This window comes from Pyxicephalus adspersus, chromosome 7 (genome assembly GCF_032062135.1).
Source record: "Pyxicephalus adspersus chromosome 7, UCB_Pads_2.0, whole genome shotgun sequence".
Taxonomy (NCBI): Eukaryota; Metazoa; Chordata; class Amphibia; order Anura; family Pyxicephalidae; genus Pyxicephalus; species Pyxicephalus adspersus.
This window is the reverse complement of record NC_092864.1, coordinates 21,076,364-21,100,379: the sequence shown is the minus strand read 5'-3', so window position 1 is coordinate 21,100,379 and position 24,016 is coordinate 21,076,364. Positions and strand designations below refer to the sequence as shown.

The 24,016-nt window shown below is 36.8% G+C and overlaps 2 protein-coding genes across 9 annotated transcripts; one reads left to right on the top strand and one right to left on the bottom strand.

Annotated features, from left to right (window-relative positions):
- Positions 1 to 4,004: 4,004 nt before the first annotated feature.
- On the top strand, positions 4,005 to 11,793 carry LOC140335277 (chemerin-like receptor 1). The gene is made up of 2 exons (XM_072417800.1): positions 4,005 to 7,239; positions 9,474 to 11,793. Exon 2 carries the CDS (start codon positions 9,495 to 9,497, stop codon positions 10,599 to 10,601), a length of 1,107 nt encoding a protein of 368 aa, XP_072273901.1. The 5' UTR covers positions 4,005 to 7,239; positions 9,474 to 9,494; the 3' UTR covers positions 10,602 to 11,793.
- Positions 11,794 to 12,651: 858 nt separating this feature from the next.
- On the bottom strand, positions 12,652 to 22,432 carry LOC140335276 (chemerin-like receptor 1). Of its 8 annotated transcripts, none has more exons than XM_072417799.1 (3): positions 22,420 to 22,432; positions 22,226 to 22,306; positions 12,652 to 16,091 (listed from the first exon to the last, which is right to left on the bottom strand). In XM_072417799.1, the coding sequence occupies exon 3, from the start codon at positions 16,080 to 16,082 to the stop codon at positions 15,015 to 15,017; it is 1,068 nt and encodes a 355-aa protein (XP_072273900.1). In that variant the 5' UTR covers positions 16,083 to 16,091; positions 22,226 to 22,306; positions 22,420 to 22,432; the 3' UTR covers positions 12,652 to 15,014. The 8 variants fall into 8 exon arrangements, with proteins under 8 accessions (XP_072273900.1, XP_072273898.1, XP_072273893.1 ...); XM_072417797.1 differs by lacking the exon at positions 22,420 to 22,432 and adding an exon at positions 18,543 to 18,647 and having other exon boundaries at positions 22,226 to 22,347; XM_072417792.1 differs by lacking the exon at positions 22,420 to 22,432 and adding an exon at positions 18,543 to 18,647 and having other exon boundaries at positions 19,799 to 22,341.
- Between the last annotated feature and the right edge of the window lie 1,584 nt (positions 22,433 to 24,016).

The following is a 24,016-nucleotide window of genomic DNA, read 5'->3' as shown; positions in this document are numbered from 1 at the left end:
AGGGCACACAGCCATATAAAACAGGAATAAGCATGTTTGGGTATTTCAAGTTAACAGTACAGACACACTGGACTGATACAACTGTAAACAATTTTGCATATGACTTCAGTGCAGATTAAAGAAAAACATAAAGGTGTTCATAAAAGCAATCAGTACTGTACTGATACAACCAAAAACAAATCCGCAGTAACATAACGAGTACTTTACTGACACAACCAGAACTTGTCAGCAACAAAATTGCTAACTCTAAACTTACATGGACGCTCTTCGGGGAGCTCCTGGTAACTGCCAGACTATCAGTCAAAGAGCAGAAAGCAGCTGCTACCTCAATGCTTATTCAAAACCAAAAATAAGGTTCTGAATGTTTTGATAGATGGTTGGTGAGTGCCAGATGCCCCTACTCTGTTTCTTTGGAAAGTTTGCCAGATACTTTTTAAAGATTTTGCCCAGTGGTCACAGTCACCGCCAGTTCAAAAGTGACTGTCCATTCCCAACCACCTTTTAAACTAAGCCTTGAAGCACAAAAAAAAAACCTCCTTTCTTCCATTTAACTGCTAAACCAGTGAGGTATTGCTCAAACACTGGTAAGTGAAGTTGTGCAAGTTAAAGCAGCCATAAGTCTCCAAACAGGCAATAATTTGTTTTGGAGGGGGCAAACGTCAAAAAATTCTAGGACCACCATCATGTCCATTACGATACCCTGCTCTTCAAGAGCTTAATAAATCAGGCCCACAGAGTTTCTAGCACCACTTCTGTATTTTCTGGAGACATTTAGAAGATTTTGTATATGTTCAGAAAAATTTTAACTGTAGCCCCTTCACAATATTTTCCCATGTTCTCCTCATATTTGTATATTTGAGATATATTTTACAAGAACACAATTACTTCCAATACTAACTAAACATTATGACACTGAGCAATAAAAATAATATTAAGTTATTCCATTAACCAGGGACCCACTAAAATGTCTGAAAGGAAAGAGTGGATCATTTTAACGGAGATGGCAGCAGAAAACTGTTTTTCAACGTCTTTAAATAGGGACTGTGACATAATGAGGATACTAGCTGCATTGCTGGATGAGAAGAAGGAATCCAATTTTCTTCCGCTGGCCTGCAGGTAAGATAAGTTATTTTTAAAAGCTTTGATTGGGAATTATTTATTAAGTGCATAGCATTACAGTATTTTACTTTAAAAATGTGTGCTGATTAATAATTTTGAGGGTCAGTCCACCAAGAAGTTTTATTTAAAAATAAATAAAATTTGGTTAAGGAAGTCAACCTTACAACTCCTTTTATATCTTGGATCATATGAAACTTCACTGCTGTAATTCCTGATGGTTTTCATTTCCACCTACCCATTGCATTCTTCATAATATAAAATCAATGTACCCAACAGGGAGAGTGAGGACCTCCTATAATAACCAAAGTAGGTGTGCAGACCCAGGGACTCAGGATTAGAGATCCCACCAATAGCATCCCTAATATATATAAGAAATTGTCAGGTGGTGAAACCTTTCTGCTAAAATGTAACATTTCTAATGTTTTGTTTGAATGACCCTTTAAACTCCAATTAAACTTCAATTCTCACATTTTTTGTCAAGTCAACAAGATATTTGTTTCTTTTGGTGTTTATATCTGTCTCACCCTGAAGTGAGAAATCTTTAACTTTAGTTTGTTACCATGTAGACCCCTATGGTTGAGGTCATAATGTATGGGTAAGCAGTGTTTCTATCAAACAAAACATTGCAGCCACATCTATAGGTATAATTGATTTCTTGTAATACATTTTCTTCACCATTATCATTAGCTGTGTGTGTATTTGTGTATTTCAAATCAATCAAATGTACAAATCACATTCAGTTTCATCAGACCAGGATAACATGGCATACACATGCAATAATCAAGCTTACTTCCTTGAAATGCATCCTTTGAAAAAGAATTACAATTTATTTCCAAATATACAACTGACACTCTTTTTAATAAGCAAACTTTGAACATTGTATATTGGATATAGCTGAACACACCAAATGCCTTTAACTGCCTAAATTATTTCTAAAGCTAAAACTTGACATAAACATTTTTCATGTCATAATTAAAACCCGTAACTTTTTTCCACCTTTGCCCAAATGTGAGTATTTCAATATCTGTCCCAAAAATCCAACAGGAAGAGAGAGAAAATCTAACCATAGTGAGAAGAAATCCCCTCTTAGACTGCTTTCATTAGAACAAATGTTGCTATCAGGACATTATCCTTCTATTCTTGGTCTTGTTATTTCTGCATTTTTGTGTATTTCCCACTACATTCTGTTGGAGGGACAAGGATCACCAAGACACAATGGGCCTGATTTAATAAAGCTCTCCAAGGCTGGAGAGGATACACTTTCATCAGTGAAGCTGGGTGATCCAGCAAACCTGGAATGAGTTTGGTCCAGGATTCAAAATATTTGCTAACAAATAGAAAATTACTTTTAAGAAATCCATTCCAGGCTTGCTGGAGCTTCAAGTTTCACTGATGAAAGTATCTTCTCCAGCCTTGGAGAGCTTAAACTAGGCCCTTTGTACTGACACCTGGGTGGATCCAGCAAACGTGGAATAGATTTCTTAAAATAATTTGTTAGTAAGTCAGTAACAGGATTGCCAAGGCTAAGTTTACACGAACAGTCTTCGGGCAGCTCCTGGTAGCTGCCAGCATACCAGTCAAAGAGCAAAATGCAAAATAAAGAGCGAAATGCAGCTGGCAATGCTATGCGTATTAAAAAAAATAGGTGTTCTGGAAATTTTGATAAATGGTTGTTGGCCAGTTGTCAACTGCCCTTATTCTCACTCTATGGGAAACCTCTGGACAGAATGTGGTTTAGGCATCTGACCAACAGACTGCTATTTGCAATTCTGGAGCGACCACCCTCTAAGCTAAGTCTTGAAGTGCAAAGAAAATACTCATTTTTGTCTATTTACTGCTTCCTCTTTGGTTCAATTTGAATTTTTTGCAGTTTTGACCATCAATTTACAATTCTGTAAGAGCACATGAGTGATCTCTTGTTGTTGAAGAGTTGTGTGAAGCCAAATGATGTGGCAAGTGTTTCCCGGTCCTCCTTTATCTTCCATGCACAACAGACCTACATAAAACTCCAAGAGAAAGCAGGCAGCACAGCTGCAGTACAAGGCTTCTTTCCTCAAACAGTCATAAATCTCCAAGCAGGGCCAGCATTCATTTTCAATCTTCAAAAATTCCAAAGACTATCATGTTTCTAGGGAACTCCAAACTCTAACCCATCCCAATAATCACACAAAGTTCCATCTACCTTGCTAGCCTGCTGGCCAGGGAAGGGTCAGAGGAGGCACACAGTGTTAGCGTTGCTAGCACCACATCTGGATTTTCTGAACAGAAAGATTTTATATGTGTTCCTAAAAATGATATCTGCAGCCCTTTCAGGACAATTTTCCCTCCTATTAATATATTTGGAATGAGCAAGATCAGACTTATGTCCAGTACTAACTAAACAATAAGACACCAAGCAATAAGGACAATATTAAGTTATTCCATTAACCAGGGAGCAGCTAAATGTCTGAAAGGAAACAGCAGATTATTCTAAAGGAGATGGCAGCAGAAAATTGTTTTTCAACATCTTAAACCACGGACTGTGAGATAGTGAGGACACTATCTATATCGCTGGCTGAGTAGAAAGAATTCAATCTAGTTCTGCTGGGCTGCAGGTAAGATTTTTTTTTTTGTTTAAAGCTCTGATTAGTGAATTAGATGTTAAGTGCAATGCATTATAAGGTGTCACCCTTACTTTCCGTAATCAACTCATGTTAAGTGGAAAGTGAAAAACAATGTACTGTGAGCACTTATACCATATATTAACTGGAAAGTCAGTCCAACTAAAAGGTTTATCTAAATGGAAGTTAGACAAGGAAGTCAACCCCTTGACATTTTTTATGTCTTGGAACTTGTTCTGAGTTTTCCTGTTCACCTGCAAGTTTTGGATGTTCCTACTCTCTTTTAATAAACAAAATAATGTTAACTTGCATAAATGCAGCCATATCCATAGGGATAGGTGCTTACATGGACTAAATTAGCCTCTGCATAGTCCCTAGCTGTGTGTGTTTAACACACATATTTGTACATCACATTTCGTTTCATTAGATCTGGATAAGATGGTATACACATGTCAATATCAAGACACCAATAACCAAGTTTACATCCTTGATTAAACATATCCTTCTCAAAGAGGATTACAATGTCTTTAAATATGTCAGTATGTTTTTTTCTCATCTGTGTCTAAATGTGGGGATTTCAATTACTGTCCCCAAAACCTAGGACAAATGAGAAGGGAGAAAATCTCCCCAACATTTACAAATGTGGGGATTTAGTGCCAACTGCATGCTAAACATACTTTATTTAAAAAACATTATCGTTAAAAATATCTTCCTAGTGCAGTGGCTTCTACAGTACTGGGACCCAATACATTAAATGTTTTTAATAAATGTTTGGTAACAAAGACAAAACAATGGCCAAATACTAAAAAAACACATCCATTAATAATGTATGTCAGTATTTAAAATACATATGGGGGGGCAATGACTGTACTTTAAAACCACTACAGAACATTGCTTAAACTGGAGGTATGATTCTAGCTATAATACACACATCTTCTCCCTTAAAAGCTGATTCTTCTTTAAATCACTTATTCTTCTATAATCAAAATGTAGTGACATTCCCATTTGTTCATTTTTAGCTTCAACCTTCCAGAGGGAAATGTCTTTGTACAGTCGCTGCTATTTCATTGAAGAAATTCTGGACCTTTTTGAATATGAAATCAAGTATTCCGCTACTCTAAGAAATTTTAATGTTGTGCTATCTTTGGTGACATGCGTCATAGGACTGATTGGCAATGCCATTGTCATCTTTTTCAATATATTTGTGAAGAAGAAACATAAATCTAAAATCTGGTTCTTAAACCTGGCCATCACCGATTTTGTCTCTCTCCTCCTATTGCCTCTCCATGCCTTTACTGTTTTAAAGGGCCACTGGCCCTATGGAAAACACATCTGCAAGATGTTTCAGTTTGTTACCTGTGTCAATATGTATGCTAGCATTTTTATCCTCATGGCATTAAATCTCAGTAGAGTTCTGTCTGTTGCAAAGCCAATGTTTCATCGTATGTTTATCTCCCAACGCATTTCACGATGCATCTGCATGATGATATGGATCATAACCATATTTTCCAGTCTCCCAGTTTTGCTTTTTAGTGGTGAATTTAAAATTGGAGAAGATATATATTGCAATTTATTCTATGTTAAAGACTTTGACAATAGAGCATATGACTCTAAATTTAATTTAACTGAACCTCTAAGCTTAGAAGAGAAGGTTTACCTGGATGTGTACAACAACTTCCACTATTTTTTCAAGGGATGTACAGCAGAAAAATGCTGCGGTGATGAGAACACACTTGTAATTTGGAATAACATAATATTTTCATTACAGTGTTTTATTATCCCTCTCCTAGGTATTGGTTATTTCCTTCCATTCAGTGTTATATTGTTTTCCAATATCACCATAGCCATACAAGTCCGAAAATCTCAGACTGTTAACACCCACGGGCTTTACCAAATAGTCATCACCATCATTATAGTGTACTTTGTCACATGGACACCAGCAATTCTAGGTGAAATGATTTTACTGGCTGCTGTTAGAAATATGAACTTAGTAGTCATGCTTAAAATAATGACCTTCTTGCCACTTCTCTGTAGCATTGCCTATACCAACTGCTGCTTGAACCCTATCATGTATGTACTGGTTGGCCAGCAGGCGAGAGCTAATCTTGCTGATTTCATTAATAGAGTAAGCATAAGAAACAACTAAACAATTTCTTAGGACATACAGCCATACAATACAGTAATAAACATGTTCAAATTTTTCAAGTGAACATTTCTTTAGATATATTGTACTAAGACATCTAGAAACAATTCTGCATAGACTCCATCAGTTTTTGTATTGATATAGAAAAACATAAACTTGTCCACAAAAGCAGTCAGTACCATAACGACACGACCAGAAACAAATCCACAGAGACAAAACTTATCAGCAACAAGTTTGCTAACGTTACACAGATGGGGTCTGATTTATCAAAGCTATCCAAGACTTGAGAAGATGGACTGTGTTAAGAGAACCTGGGGGGTCAAGCAAACCTGGAATGGATTTTTTTAAATCATTTGTTAATATTTGGCAAAAGTTTGCAATCCTGAACCAGATCTATTGCAGGTTTGCCAGATCCTCCAGGTTCTCCTAAGGTTGTCTATCCTTTCCAGTCTTAGAGAGCTTTGATAAATCAGGCCTATAGTCTCCAAGCAGCTCTTGGTAGCAGCCAGTGTACCAGTCAATGAGCAAAAAAGCACCTGCTCAGAAGACCACCACCACCAGTTTGAGCCCCGCCACCCACTTGGGACCACCTTTTGAGCTAAGCCTTAACTTAACTGCTCTCTCTCTGTTTAAAGTTAGTGTTTTATTGTAGTTTCAACCATCAACATAACAAATTTGTAGGAACATGTGAATGATCTCTTTAGCATCTGTGTTGATGAAGAGCTGCCAGTAGCAAACTGATGTGGCATTTGCTTTCCCAGTCCTCCTCATTGTGCATATACAACAGACCTACATGGCTCCCAGAGAAAGAAGGCAGTGCAGCTGCACTACCAGGCTTCCTTCCTCAGTCAAACAGCCATAAGTCTCCAGGCAAAGAATTTCTTTTGGAAGGGGGAAACATCAAGTATTCCAAGGACCTCCCAACTCTGGTCCAATCCTCTAACCACATAAGCCAAAACTAAGCTGGCCAGTAAAGGGTCAGGGAAGGCAGATGTACAGTGTTAGTGTTGCTAGAACCAACTCTGGATTTTCAGGAGAGATTTAGAAGATTTTGTATGTGTTCTGGAAAATGATATCTGCATCCCTTTCACAATATTATCCCCTCTTATTCATATATTTGGGATGTCTTTTACAAGATCAGACTTATGTCCAGTACTAACTAAACAATGACACACTAAGCAATAAGGACAATATTAAGTTATTCCATTAACCAGGGACCAGCTAAATGTCTGAACGGAAACAGCAAATTATTCTAACGGAGATGGCAGCAGAAAATTGTTTTTCAACGTCTTAAACCACGGACTGTGAGATAATGAGTACACTAGCTATATAGCTGGCTGAGTAGAAGGAATCCAATCTACTTCTGCTGGGCTGCAGGTAAGATTTTTTTTTGTTTGATTAAAGCTTTGATTAGCGAATTAGCTATGAAGTGCAATGCATTACAACATGTCACCATTACTTTCTGAAATCAATTCATGGTTTTATGTTAGGTGTAAAATAAAAATCAATTTACAGGTAGTATTTATACAAATAATTTACTTAGGCTCAGTCCACCTAAAAGGTTTATTCAAAAGGAATTTCATCAAGTAAGTACACCCTTTAATTTATATGTCTTGGATCAACTGAGACTTTACTGCTGTAATTCCTGATTATTTTCTCATCTACCTGCTCATTTTTTAGTGTTCCTGCTCCATTTTGAGTGTTTCAGAACTTTCTATTACTTTCTTTCTAATATGATTTTAATAAACTCAACAGGGAAAGCAAGGACTTCCTATAATCATCATAGTAGTTGTGCAGACCTGGGAACTCCAGATTAGAGATCCCACTAATAGAATCCCCAAGAGATATAAAAAATGTCAGGTGGTATAACTCCCCAGCCTTTACTAAAACTTAAAATTGTTTGAGTTTGGATTTTCTGACCCTTTAAAATCCAATTAAACATTCATTCTCACATTCTTAGTCTGAGCAACAAACTAGGAATTTCTTTTGGTGTTTATTTCTGCATCTTCTTGAAGCATCCATGTGAGTGAGAATTGTTTTGTAGACCCTTAGAGGTGGTGGGTAGTGTCTCTCTAAGGCAATATAATGTTTACTTGATAAAACACAGCTACAGGGATAAGTGTTTCCATAGAATAAATTGGCCTCTGCATAGTCTTTAGCTATGTGTGTACTGCACACACACGTATGCACATAGCAATCAGTTTTATTGCACCGCAATAAAATAGTATGCACATGCCATTATCAAAACATCAAAAAACCAAGCTTACATTCTAAAAGTGATCTATTAAAAGATGATTAGAACGGCTTTGCAAATGACACAGAAACAGTAATTTTAGAGCACCAATATTCTATCTAAAAATAAAAAAAGGATATGTTCTTGATTTACATATACCTGTTTTATTGTTGGGCACTTCTTCATGCAGTCACTATCTTATTCCACTGATAACTGGTCTGGAAATCCTGGTCACTTACTATTGTAGAAGTAGCATATTTTATGCTTTCTATTTTTCATTTCCTTGTAGACTCCCCTCCATGTGACTTTAAAAGCCCAAAATTGGAGAACCAGGGTTTAATATCACCACAACTTCAGCAATTAATTCATTTGGACAAAACAGAGTGAAGACAAGGGTTTTATAGAAAAAAAAAACAGAATTTAGAAAGCTGATAATATATAATTGTCCAATCTGATAATATCCTTTTTACAGTTAAATTTCAGCTAATTTTTGGAAGCAATTCTTTACAGAAAATTTGTCAAAGCTTTTAGTACCTTACTATTATTATTCTTATTTTAATTCTACTTGTTATTGTAATAAAATACTTGCTTGGAAATATAATGCATGTATAATTGTATTAGTGTACTGCCTTAGCCAGATAGAATTACTAAGTAAAGTTTCAATAATATCGCCCTAAATATTGGACTGTTGATATATGGATTGGTGATATGCTTGGTTAAATTGTTGCCATTATTTTGTATGTAATATTTCTATAATACATGAATGTTAATTTTTTTGTGGGTAACAATCCCCTCCTGTTGAACAAAAGTTGTAAACTGTCTAACCTTAAGGATTGATAATATTGTTACCTGTATGATTCCTACACCTCTAGTGCCACCATTCTCTCTCCCCTCTTGAATGCTACTTTGCAGGTCAAGACAAAGGCAAGCCACATTTTGATGCATATCCCAGTTGTATGCAAACTGCATGCTAAAAAATGTTATATTTTTATTATTTTTAAATATCTTCCTAGAGCAGTGACTTTTTATTCTAAGGACCAAAATAAGAATGCTTCTACTGTACTGGGACCGAAAAATTGTATGGCTTTATTGTCATTGTGGTAACAAAGACAGATAACAATGGCTATACAACTATTAAAAATGTGTGTCTGTATTTAAAAATACATAATAGGGGGAAGACAATGAATATACATTAAAACCACTGCTGAAAATTCCTTAAAGTGTATCTATTATTCTAGCTATAGTACCAACTAAAGCTATTCTCTTATAGGCTCATCCTGCCCTAAATGACCTATCCCTCTAAAGTCAAAACTGTATTTTAGTTTAGCTTTAATATCAATTAAAAAATGTGATGACATTCCCATTCGTTTATTTTCAGCTTCAACATTCCAAAAGGAAAATGTCTTTGTACAGTCGGTGCTATTCCACTGAAGAAATTCTGGACCTTATTGAGTATCAAATCAAGTATTCTGTTCCGCTAAGAAATTTTAATTTTGTGCTGTCTTTGGTGACATGTGTCGTAGGACTGATTGGCAATGCCATTGTCATCTTTTTTAACATATTTTTAATGAAGAAACATAAATCTAAAATCTGGTTCTTAAACCTGGCCATCACCGATTTTGTCTCTCTCCTCCTTTTGCCTCTCCATGCCTTTGCTGTGTTAAAAGGCCACTGGCCATATGGAAAACACATCTGCAAGATATTTCTCTTCGTTATCTGTGTCAATATGTATGCTAGCATTTTCATCCTCATAGCATTAAACCTCAGTCGAGTTCTGTCTGTTGCAAAGCCAATGTTTCATCGTACGTTTATATCTCAACGCGTTTCACAATGGATCTGCACGATGATATGGATTATAACCATATTTACCAGTCTCCCAGTTTTGGTTTTTAGTGGTGAATTTAAAATTGGAGAAGATAGATATTGCAGTTTATTTTGTGCTAAAGACCTCGACGATGCAGCCCTTAAACCTACTTTTAATTTAACTGAACCTCTAAACTTAGAAGAGAAGGTTTACCTAGATGTATACAACAAGTTCCACTATTTTTGCAATGGATGTACAGCAGAAAAATGCTGCGGTGATGAGAACACACTTGTAATTTGGAATAACATAATATTTTCTTTACAGTGTTTTACTATCCCTCTCTTAGTTATTGGTTATTTCCTTCCATTCTGTGTTATAATGTTTTCTAATATCACCATAGCCGTACAGGTCCAAAAATCCCAAACTGTGAACACACATAGGCTTTACAAAATAGTCATCACCATCATTATAGTGTACTTTGTCACATGGACACCACTCATTTTAGGCGAAATTATTCTTTTGGCTGCTGTTAAAAATATGAACTTAGTAGCCATGTTTAAAATCATGACCTTCTTGCCACTTCTCTGTAACATTGCCTATACCAACTGCTGCTTGAACCCCATTATGTACGTACTGGTTGGCAGGCAGACACGAGCTGGTCTTGCTGATTTCTTAAGTAGTATAAGCATAAGAAGCAACTAAAAGTATAATTTTTTTATTGTTCTAGGTGGAAGAATTATCCACTCTTTGGATTACAGTAGCAGGCGATGGGCAGAACTTATTGCCATAGACTGTGAGAAATATATTTAATTTCAGGTTGGTTCAATCCACTTTCAAAGGCAAAAAGCCGAACTGCAGGTACACTACCTTTTATTAAAACAGATTTAGAATTTGTGTTGGAATGGGCAAACTTCAAAACAACAGGGCGAAACTCACAAGATGTTCACAACATTCTGCCCTGCCCCACATCCTAACTTACAATTAATGCACCGCAGGATGGGCTGGCAAAAGTTCAGGGAATGAGATTTGGCTGGTGGTACTGTGTGTGTGAGTCTATAATCACTAGCTGGCACCATAATTTTTAAGTGAGCTGGGAAAGTTGGTGCAGCTCCTGGTGGCCAAGGCTCCCTACATATCCTAGTGGTAAATCTGGCCCTGAGTAAGTAGAAGAGTAATAGGCGCAAATGATAAAAAGGGCAAACACCTGGAAACACCCCCCTATCCCCCTCGTGTGCACGTGCCTGGTTAAAGAGTGTATTAATCCACTATATATATACCAAATGTATTTAGGAAATCAGATGTAACCATGTAAAAGTAGTGGTGACATAATCACACCATACATGGCCTCTGCAAGACACAGATCTGTGGGTATCAATATGGCTGTTTGCAATCATCTACAAGGAAGTGGATGCAAAACCACCCTTCCTGCCCAAAAAAAGACAGCAGCAGGAGCAACTTCAACACAGAGGAAATTTGCAGGATTTGTTTCATGCTGGATCTGAAAGAATTATAGGATGGACGCCAAAATTCAAACACCAAATTCAAGGAACACATATGACAAATGTATTCAGAGTTTCTTTTTGTTTAGCTCATTTCAGCTTTCATATTACATATCCCTTCTCTGTACTATGAGAAAAAATTGAAAAAAATGTTGGAATAGTGGGGACCTTTCCTTTTAGTTCAACTAAATGTAATTTAAATAAAACTCCCCTTTTTTACTATCTTGAGTCTTGCTGATGTATCAATGTTGTCTCAATTAATGATTATTTTTTAACTTTTAAAAATGTATTTATTTTTTATTTTTTTGCAGAACACATTTTTTGTACAAAAAACACATGACAGAGGGTCAGCTTTAGGATAGACATATTCAAAAACCTGTTGAAATACGTACAGTATGTGTGAACTGCCCTACCTGCAGTTCTGTTCAGTGGCTCTTTCGCTCCTCTTCTGTGGACCTCAGCGATTTGAAGATGAAAAAGGCCTGGAGTCCTCACATGTTCTCCAGCTGATAGGTTACACTTTATCATTCATTTTCCATTTGAATTCTTCAGAAAATGTTTTTACCACCTTCTCTGGGGTTAAAGAAGAATTTCAATTTTTTTTTACGTTCTGGGGTCCTGACTCTATTCTCTTCTTTATAAGATCTCCTCTGCACTATAACTATGTAGGAACTTATAACACTCATCCTTGGTGACGCTACGCAATGGATTCCTGACACTTTAAAGTGACATAAAATGCAGCCAGCACAGCTGCTAACTGAATGCCCTAAATAAAAATATTTTGCCAATACTCCCTGCTTACAGGAAGGGCAGAAATCAGACATGGTCATATTCATGTGACTGCAGCCTTATATGAAAAGGTTTAGGTAGGTAGGTAAAAGAATGAAAAACATGTATTTGGAATTAAATGTATTTAAAATCAAGAGTGTACATTATTCACAGTTAAGCTTTAAATGTAGTAAGTTTAAATTTTTACTATAAAAAGTTCAAAGGTGCCATAGTTAGTTAGGTGTCCCCACTGTAGTGATTTACCTCACTATTTTTCTTAGTGGCATTGAAAGAAAAATAATTAAAAAAAAAAGAAAGAACATTTGTCTATTATAAATAAATAAATAAATATATATATATATATATATATATATATATATAGTCAAATATATACAAAAAAGTAGAGTCTTTTGTGCAGGTCGTTAATATCAGGAATATTTTAAGTACCAGGTAAAACATGGGGTACATCTGGCATTAATGACACATTTAGTTTATTGGTAAAATGTATTTATTCCAGTTGCTTATAATTACATAGTTGCAATTTAGTTTTAATTAGGTTGTAATATAGACAGAAATTTTTCCCTTTAAATTACATTTTGATTATTGGTCTCATATGGTTACAGGAAACATATGTGGTGTGTCCTGTATGACTGCACTGGACTTTTATTAGTGGATACAGGGCAATTACTGCAAAGGCTGGATACACACACATGAATGCACATTTATTATGTCTGTTATAATATCATATTTGGAGACGTCACCAGTGCTGTTTTTTAATTGTGTTTTGGGAATTGTATGCAGCATGTATATTAATAAAATAGCTGGGCACTTTCCAGCCTTTGGAGAGACATACACAGACATACACAGTCTCAACACAATCATCACCCCATCACTTTTCTAAAGAAATACAGGAAACTCTGTCCCATCAATATATATATATATATATATATATATATATATATATTTATATTCTCCCATGGCAGTCTATTCTCTCCAGTGTTTGAGAGTCTTACTGCCCATGGGATTCCTATATAAAGATGCAGAATTCCTCTAATAAGCCTAAATTTTCATGGGAATTCCTATATAAAGATGCAGAACTTCTCTAATGAGCCTATGAGCCTATACATCCATGGGGATTCATACACAAAGATGCAGAGCTCCACTGTTAGACCTATAAATCCATGGGGATTCATATACAAAGATGCAGAGCTCCACTATTAAGCCTATAAATCCATTGGGATTCTTATACAAAGATGCAGAACTCCTCTATTACCACATCCCTATACTAGAGTTACAATAAGTCTTCATCAAAATTTCTAATTATAGGAAATTGAGGAGTAAAGAGCTTTCACTCAACAGTAACCCATAACCAGCTCTTTTGCCAGGTAAGCTCACTTAATTGAGAAAACATAGCCTTGGTGTGTTCATAAAAGCTGATAACCATCTCACAAATGGTTGATGATACAAATTCTCCAGAGTCTATTCTGGCAAGTATAAGACAACCTTTTAGATTACGTAGACCTTTTTCTCAGAGCTCATGTAAGCTACCATTACTCATACTAAATGAACGCTCATTGCTTAGGTATCAAACTGATCTGTTGGTTTTAATATTTTCAATACGTGGCAAGTTATTGGGTAATTGGATGAACAATTGAGCTGTGTTCTCATTCTGGGTCAGTGATTTAATAGGTATTAAAGACAAAGAATAAGAACACCAACCAGGAAAGCTCTACTGTTTAGGACCAGGTCAGCAATGACAGCTTCTATAATCTCTCAGTGGAAGGTCCCCTTTAGCTTTATTAGGTAGTTCAATAAAACTAGAAAATGGAAACCCAAAAGTGATTGTAAGACCCCAATTTCTTTGGTTTACTAAATGGTCAACCTGCTTAACCGTTGAAGACTTCTGGTCTGACATCTCAAAACAGTCACCGCAAACCATGGTACCTAATCCAAGCCTGGCACTTTCGACATGAAGCCCTCTGGAATAATAATCACAAATAAATGAATGATTCATTCTACCTCAGCAGCTAAACAGACCATAGGGAAAGCCTGTAATTGTAAATCACTGATCATTGCCAGAGTCAATTAATATGCAGGCATGACAAATTAGGGCAAATGTGTAGATAAATGCAATGTACCTGATTTATTAAAGCTCTTCAAGGCTTGAGAGAATATACTTTCATTAGTGAAGTCACAGGTGAGAAGCTACATGTAGCGGGTTCCTCCTTCATGGTTGTAAGGAAGCAGAAACTGTACCCCAACCTTACCACCCATCTGAACTAGTGCTTCACATACCGAATCTCTGAATATTTAACTCCAATTATCTTAACTCTTAGGCGTGTATTTATAAATGTTTTCACACAAGATTCACACATTTTTCTAATGTATGAAAGCTGCTAACATACGTTCTCTGTCCTAGAGTGACAATGCTCACTCACTGCACTGTATCTATTGGAGGAGCAGAGTTATCACCCAGGCTTCTCATTCCTGATTTTGAGCACCTTCCACTCTGCAAATCATAGGTGGAGGTGTTCTGTATGTCACATAGGCAAACTGGATATGACTGGTATTGTTTAGGGTTTTTAGTGCAGCAGGAGCAAAATTGTCTGTTCTCTACAAGAAAGTTGAAGCTCAATACATTTCTGGCATCATCAACCACTTATCAAACAGATATTGCAAAACAGTTTCGATTGTATAACATACTAAATTAGGAAGCCTATGGGATTCCCAAAAGTAATTTTGTATTTTAAGTAACTAACACATGTAGTATGGAGGAGATATTTGTAAAATATCTGAGAAGCAGTACCAGAACCAGGACAATTAATTTCTTCTCTCAGTGAACAAGCTATCACAGTTTTTTGAGCACTCTACAAATCAGACTTCTGACTTGATTCCCAATCAGCACATAGATAATCGGATTTAGGCAGCTATTGGTAGCAGCTATGCTGGATAAAATGGGCAAAAACATAATCGCTTTGTACATCAGAGATAAATCTAAAGTGTGAGCAGAAGTCAGGAAAATGATCTGCCCTATAACCAGCGGCGTCCTTGAACAGAAGAACGCCATAATTGCCGCGATGACCACACTGTACAGTTTGGATGATGGTCCCGATTGCGAATTTTTTACCTTAATAGCAATGACAAGATTGGTCAGCAGAATAATGCTGAGTGGGATAAAATAGCCAATCACATGCTGTGAAATTAGAAGCCCGGTTGTTACGGAAAACATATCATTCCATAGTTGGTAATCGTTTTCATCCTCTATATCTTCTTGACATTCCTCCCGTGTAAAATTGAATTCTGTTCCGTTGACTTTCATATTGCTAGTAATGTAAGCAAAATTACTGAGGTCGTTGTAAAAAAGAGTGCACTGAAAGTATCCGTCTTGATCGTATACGTCACTGTGAACAAACGCAGGAATGCTAGACAGTGTCGCTGTTATCCAAATCAGAGTGCAGACGCAGTAACAAATCTTTTTGGAAAGGAACCTCATGTGCCATATTGGTTTGGCAATGCTCAAAGCACGATCAATGCTGAGTGCGACGAGGATGTAAATGCTGGCATACATGTTGACAAAGGTAAAGAAATTATAGCATTTGCACATATAGGATCCATAGGGCCAGTGCGCCTGGATGACCGAAACTGCATTGAAAGGCAAGAAGAGGATGAAAGTGAAATCGGCTACTGCTAAGTTCAGGAACCATATTTTGGATTTGTACTTGTTCATGAGGAAGGATGTGACGGCAATCACAATGACATTGCCCACCAATCCGATGAAACAGGTGACTACTGACAGCAGGAAGCTGGCATACTGGATAGGGGTTGGGTTGACTAGGCTTGGAGAAAGGGCTTTAAGCTCTGGGTTATTGATGATATCCCAGATGAAGGTGCAAAATTTTTCATGCAGCTCGGCCATAACTGGAACCTGAAAACCAAAAATATGGACAATTGTGAATTTCCAGCTGATATCAAGTTAAATTTACAGGTCGCAAGGATAACATTATAGTCTATTATGCACATTCAAATCAAGTAATAAACATTTTACATTCACTTTAAAGCAGAATTGAAGTCAAAAGATTTGCCACATCATTACTTACTTCTAGGAACAGAAATGGGCAGGACAAGTGAGCGGCACACCACTGTGAGCTGTGAGAATTTTTCTCTAGTATATGGAAAGCACGAGACAAGTTTCTAATTGCTTGATAAACAAACACTAATTCAAGCAGCAGACCTGGTTAGCCCTATTAATATGACAATAGGAATCACTGGACATGGCATAGGTCTAGGGATGGGGGCTATGATTGATGTTATGTGGCTCTACTGGTTGTTTCTTAACTTTTTTACTAAAAATGTCTTCTGTGTTTTTTCATTGTGTAGTCATATTATGTTTTGTGGCTTTCATTTGTTAACTTTAGAGTCTCTCTGCCTCGGTGAAAAGTACATTTGCCCTGTTTCCAAAAACTGCCCCCTGTGCTTCTTAGGAAGGAGGGTTACATTGCAGAGAATCATATGACAAGAGAATACAGTGCTTTGTGGAGTTATAATGAACAGCTTGCTAAACATACCCTTTAATAAATGTTTACAGGGCTGCCTTTTTTTGTGTCTTTTATATCCTCTAGAGATCTGCTTTAATGCTCATTCACACCAGAAGCGCTAGACTGGGTTTCCCAATGCAGTAGTAATGCAAAAAGAAGGCAATTTGCCCATATAGGATGTAAAGTATGTCCTATAGGATCAAAAGTATTATAAAAATAGAACGCTGCATTGTTGCCATGTAAACACTGTTTTAGCTGAGTGAAAATTGTATTTTATTTATTCATTTTGTAGTATAGTTTTATAGAGGGTGGTGTGTGTTGGAGGTGTGTTTGTTTACATTTTGGTTAGTATAAAGCAGTGTTTCTCACTCAGGGCTCCTCCAGAGGTTGCTAGGGGTTCCTTGAGTTTACGTGTAAACAATGATCTTTTTGGCTGTATGGGGGCAGCAATAAAGGAGGCATTCTTCCCACTAACTATGTACTGATATAAGGGTTCCCCTTAAATCAAGAAAGTCTGTTGTAAAGTAAAAAAAAGGGCCACTGCCAAGCTTTTACAGGAGACTGTATCCTTGTTTGAAAAGTTTCATATTACTTCCTGTCATATAAGAGTTGCCATAACAAATGTCACCTCTACTAAAACTTTATCAACAATTCTTGTTTCCATGACAACAGTAAAATACAAATGTCACAAAGCGACAGGCAGTGATATGAAACCTTTCAAACGGGCAGAGATAGCAAAATAAACATAGGGGTGGGGGTATTAACTCGTCTTTACACAATACAAAAGAAAATGTGGCTTAGGTTACACTTTAATACGGAAAAAATGTATTATATTTTTGTATAGAGCTGAATCTGCCAGTGATTATAGAACATTGGAGGCTTCTGTGTGCTGTGATTGGTACCCGTGGAAAGACAGCAGTCTCCCTCCAAGCCAATCACAGGACAGCAGCTGAAATCCTGAGGTAATAGCAGTGGAATGAGGAGACTGTGGGGGAGCTGGGTGGGGTAGTTTGCCCTATACTGTTACTATGGAAACACCTGTACGTGAAGGCCTCTGAAGCAACCATTGTATAGGTGAGGGTTGGAGGCCAGTTTGCTTGAGGTAAATGAGAGGCCTACATGTTCATACATATATATATTTATAGACTTTGAAGCCTATTTATACTGTCATGAAATTCTCCGCCATTATAAAGTCATGCTATGGGCTGGTAACTTGGTAAGCAGAAGCACATTTGCCCAGACCTCACATTACACATTCTATTCATAGGTTTTTCTTCTGTATATATCTTGGAACTATAGCCTATAGAAGTCTCTTATCCTTGGTGTTTACCTCATGGTATCTGCAGGGCCAGTTATGTGAAGTGGGGGGAACAAACTGGGCCTCACATTCCCCAGGGCCCCAACTGACAGAATAAACAGAGGTACAGGGAGCTGGAATGCTTTGCGTTTGGGGCCCTGGCTTCATATTTGCTCAATTTTCTCTATTTATAGGAACCATCTATTTAATATAAAAATGTTGGACGTTTTCCTGGTTGGTAATGAGATTGCTTTAATTTGGTGTTGTCTTGTTTTGATAATACACTTGTTCATTAATTATTTGTGTGAGTGCAATTAAAAAAAGAAAACATTCTGGTTTGTAATGGCTTTGGAAGATATTGTTGACGGCTTTTACTTCAGACCACACTTTTAGCAATAGGAAAACAGCATTTTCAGCCAGCCTGACCTCAAACAGCCTGAGCTGCTGTTCTGTAGATGTGGCCATGGGTGGGGACAGTTTTCGACGAAAAGGGGTCCCGACCAGATATAAACTGGGGGCCCGACATACACAGCATTGCAGTTACCTGTACACTCAGCTCCCAATCCTTCTCCAATCAATGCCTCCCAAATATCCCTCGTTCAGGTCTTCTTCTTCCTAAATTCCTGTTTTTGGGTGCATCTATACCCTGCTATTAAAAAAATATATTATTTACCTAATAAACAGTGTTAATTTGCACTAAACCCCCTGATCTTGGGCATGCACGGAATGAGATTTTTCTTCAATGAAGGGGGGGGGGGTGCTGATCGCACACATACGCTGTATTATCAGCTTTTTTTTTCCCATCCGTGTCACCTGAAAGGTGAGTGATTTTTTTAGTTCACTTCTGCTTTGTTAGTTTAGATCAGCTTTTCTCAACCTTTTTAACACAGGGGAGCCCTTGGAATAACTTTCAGGCCTTCAGGAAACCCAATACATTGCTGGCCAGTGGGAAGAATGTAGCCAATAAGATCATTGGGGTCACTTAAACTGACCTGAGAGGCACAAACTTCAAATTGCTCTAGGAACCCCCAGCAACACCTGGAGAAACCCTAGGGTGCCACAGAATCCTGGTTGAGAAACACTGTTTTAGAATAACAAATTAAATACCATTTTTGTTATTATCGATAAGTTTTCTTTCTATACCAATAGTTGTGGTAATTTTATGTGTAGGATTCATTAAGCTACATTCCTATTTTTTGTGGTACAGTGTTTGATAATAATCAAAGCCTGCTTGGTGCATCTAAAAATGTAACAACTGTAAATGCAAGACCCTTCATCATGACCCATTATAGTAGACAGATATCACATACCTGACATTCAGGCAATCCCCCAAGAAAAGCATTGAAGTGTTGAAGGTCAGGTTGGAGGGTCTGACAATACTTCCAAAAAAGTTTACACATTGTTGTTTTTATTAATCGCTGAGTGTAATAACTGCATGAAGTGTGGTTTGCAGGTGCTCATTGGAAATTAAGTTAGCAAAACTCAATTATTTCTCTGTGCTAAACCTAGCTATATCTTTACTCAAAATTCTTATCCCCTACTCAAACCATAGACCAGTGTTTCTCAATCAGGGTTCTGTGTAACCATAGGGTTCCTGTGGATATAGTAATTATAGCTGGGGTTCCCTGAAGACCCCTAAGTTATTTCAGGGGGTTCTCAAGATAAAATGGTCAAGAAATGCTGTCCTAGACCCAACAGACTACTTGATCATCAAACCTCTAAATCTTCTTGTTTCTATGATTAAATTGAAGATCCAACTTCTAGAATAAAAACAAAAAAATCACATTTAAAATCTTTTACCTTTGTTTGCAGGGACTACCACAAGACCTGAAGCTTGGTAAGGTGTTATAGGTGTAACCTCTCCTACGTAGATCGAGTTATCTCAGCTCACAGGATGACAGAAATGATGGAAATGAGCTTTCTTTTGGTAAGTGTTTTACATATATCCAAGATAAAATCTTATTTGTAGCCATGGTTGTATTGATTAAAAAAAAAACATTTATAGGCATATTTTATTAATGTTGAAATAATTCTTGTGAAGTGCTCCACATTTAAAAATTAGAATCAATAGAAAGTTTAGTTCTCAGTTGTGTGAATGTCACTGAATAGCTAATTTTTTTTCCAGTTATCCTTTGACTGACAAGGATGTGTACGTATTGGTCACGGCTGTCACACTCCTAGCAAACAGTGATCTGTAGTACACATCACGGAAGTGCTAATTTAATAGAAGTTATCAGGTTAACTTCATTGTCACCCAATTACTTTTCAGGCAGAGAAAGGTCTGGGACCACAACATTCTATAATAGAATGGCTGGTGGGAGCAGGAAAGAGAGAATACATGGCGGATGCTCTGCTTTTGGGTTCACAACTGGCATAGGACAGCAGAAATGTCAGCAGTCCTTTATATATTTACACAGCACTCCGTCTGTTAAGGGCCAAGGGTGAGGAAGACATTAAGAATCTATTATACCCCTGAGAACTTGATCATGTGTACTGTTCATGTGTACTGTGTCACATAATGAAACATCATTGTGGAGGTTTAATTAAGCTGCTAGCTGGTGAGGGAAGTGTATAGGTGTTACAGGGGATACAGACTAAATTTTACAGTGTAGGACCAGTGACTTTAGTACAGGAACATGTACTACTGCCCAGTACAGTGTATACTACAGTACAGTGACTAGTCTTTTATACAGTACATCTATGTATGCATGTGCAAGAAAGCCCTATAGACATATATGGAACATATAGACGGATGCCTCCATGTTGACAACAAGATTGGTCATTTTCATACTAATTGCCAAGATTTAAACAACAATGAATATGCCAATAAAATGAAACTATGCATGACACAATAAAATGTAGTAAATGACTGATCCTAAAAACATACTGAGATATTTTTCTTCACTGACACTGACATATGACACAATGACACTGTCATACACTGATGACAATGTCAATGACACTGATCAATGACACTGTCATAATCTTTAGGAGCATGTCACCAGACTGAATAACTGACCATTTACTAAACAACTCAACATTTTCCTATATTGCTTAGTAACTCTTTCAATATATTGTAATGAGTTCCAAATTTCACCCACCTGCCTGGGCTATTACAAGGGATATGCCCTTTGTAGCATTGTATTTATTCTCGTTAACAAAGAGTGAGATACCCCAGCATTTGTGGGCAGAGCTGGGAGGCTTACAGCAGCTAATACTAGCAATACATTTGCACACATTTCAAGTGGGTCATTACACACATCACAATGTGTTTTGTAAATAGTCACTATCATAGGAGAACTTGGGAGATCTAGCAAACCTGAAATGGATTTCATAAAACATCATTGCTATTGACAAATGCTTTCAGTCCTGAACCAAATCAATTCCATATTTGCTGGATCACCAAGGTTCTTCCATTATAGTCTAATTCTTCATTTACAGTCAATATCACGGTAACACACCCCCTCTAATTTTCCAAAGAAATACAAGAAACTCCATCAACATATACTTCATTCATTTTTTAAAGTTTTTCCCCACCATAAATGTAACTTGTCTATATTGTCAGCCTCTTCTTCAGACAAATTATCAGAAAAACATTTTCTTCTGGTTCCTATATATTCCAGCTGCTATGGCTTTTGTAGTTCAGTAGAGGTAACTACTGGTTACTCTGAAGGTAGAAATAGAATAGAAATAGAAAAAGGTAAATTGTAAATTGAACTTAATGGACCTGATTTATCAAAGCTCTCCAATACTTGGGAGGATAGACTATCATGGGAGAAACTAGGTGATCTAGCAAACCTGAATTTCATGAAAATCATTGCTATTGATAAATGTTTTTAATCCTGGACCAAATCAAATCCAGGTTTGCTGGATCACCCAGGTTCCCCCATTATAGTCTAATTCCCCAGTCTTAGAGAGATTTATTAAATCAGGCCCATGGTCTCTAAGGTTTGCCATGAATGTCCTGGTTCTGTGATTGTACTGAAGGATTGGGGTGGCACTCTGACCAGGCTATTTATGTCTTACCTCGGAGGCAGTTATACATTATTCTAAACATTGAGAGCCCTCACAGAGATATTTTCTTCTTCAACAGCTGAGCATCACTGGAAGGTCCACACATGATAAGGAATGCACTTATTTTTTTCCCACTTACCTTTCTTAGAAAGAAAATATTTCCACCCCCGTGGTCACCCCATGTCTGCCTATAGCAACATTCCACTGTCGTACCTGATTTGTGGTGGTAATTTTGGCCCAGTTGTCTTTTTTCACCAACCTCTGACGATTCTGATATGGATTGTCACTGGCTTTCTGGCACAAGAAAAAATCCAGAGAGGAGTTTTGTCTTGACGTAATACATAAATACCATAAAAAATTGTTGCAAAATGCATACATGACAAGAAATATAACTTGCCTTTACTCACCACAACCCAAAAAGAGAATAACACCCACAAAAGAAAATAACACATAGAAGCTAAAATGTATATGGGAAAAGGGGAAGTCTGCTTAAAAAGGCTGGTTTAGATGATTTGCTTTTAAATCTAAACTCCAAGTTGTTATGTATAGTTCCATTTTACTTGAAATGATTTGTTCTGCTAAAAGTAAATCTGTCTGTATTTAAATAAAGTCTCTGCAGGAAAGAATTTAAAAATAAAATCTGAGTGTCCTAATTTGTCAAGAAGTTTTAATCATATTAGAGGTCTAGTTTCTAAATTAATTTGAGGAATTAGTTTTAATCATCTAAGCACCAGGTCCACATTCTGATGTAACATATGTGTTTTTAAATTTGCTTTTAGAATACTATGTTCCTTTTGGTCTAATGTATTCTGCGTCTTTCAGCCAGAAGAATGATGTAGATCTCACAATAGTTATTATACTGGCGCCATCAGGGCTCTCTCAGGCACAGCATACAAAAGCACCAACAGCGCACCGAGATGTTTTCTACAGCAGAATAAACTACACTTTATTAGCCCCATGTAACATTGCCCATGCCCAGTTCCATGCCACACTGCTTTAAACATGATCATCATATGTTGCACGGGGGGGCTTCAAAGAGTCATGTGACTACAGTATGCAACCTTGTCAAGAAACTCATTGAACTCATTGAAGGATTTTACTGAATCTTTGACCATGCCTTGTATAAAACACAGATGAAATTAACGGGGCTTGGTAACTTTGGCACAGCAGCAGATAGTAATCAGTACATTGAACTATTTTTGTCTAAATGTGCTTTTTCATCACTTTGGCAAATCCACTTCAGACAAATTCAGAAGTAAAAACAGCAATATAATTCATTTCTTTCTGTTGGATTTACAATGTAATTATTAATTCATATGATTATCCCCTTGATTTTAAAGTCATCTCACATGAGATATCTGGCCTGGCATTAGATGTTTGATTAAATATTAAGGAATTACTGCATTCAGTTTTTTGATTTAACAAATCTAATCCAAAATAAATTATACCACATTAATAATGCATCCTGGGGAAAATATTTTGTCTAGTACTGCACACCAATCAAAGAAGTAGAAATAGACTTTTGACAACAATAGAGATAATTTTAAATATGTGTCTCTTTCCTAAAGACTGTGACAATACACAAATGCCCCAAAGTTTCCATCTAATAAGTTATTTTTCTAAACATTTTTTCATTCCAGTCTAATGTTAGTGTATGCAACCACCCATTTATATAGGCATCCAATATAAATGGATTCAAATTACAGTCTGTAAAATCCAATTTTGTAGTCAGTCAACTACATATAACAAACTATAGACACCTATAAAAAGCTACCTAATAATATATATATATATATATATATATATATATATATATAAACAGCTTCAAATGTTTTTTTTTGCTGGCACAGATATAGGAGACTGCTTGAGTAAAATGCAGTAGATATGCTTCCTGCTACACACGAGAGGAAAGTAACTGAGAGGTTAGAACTTCTGCTGCTGGTGCTGATGTGTTGCACTAACCAGGGTAATACAATACAAAAAAATGCATATACCGTGGTGCAG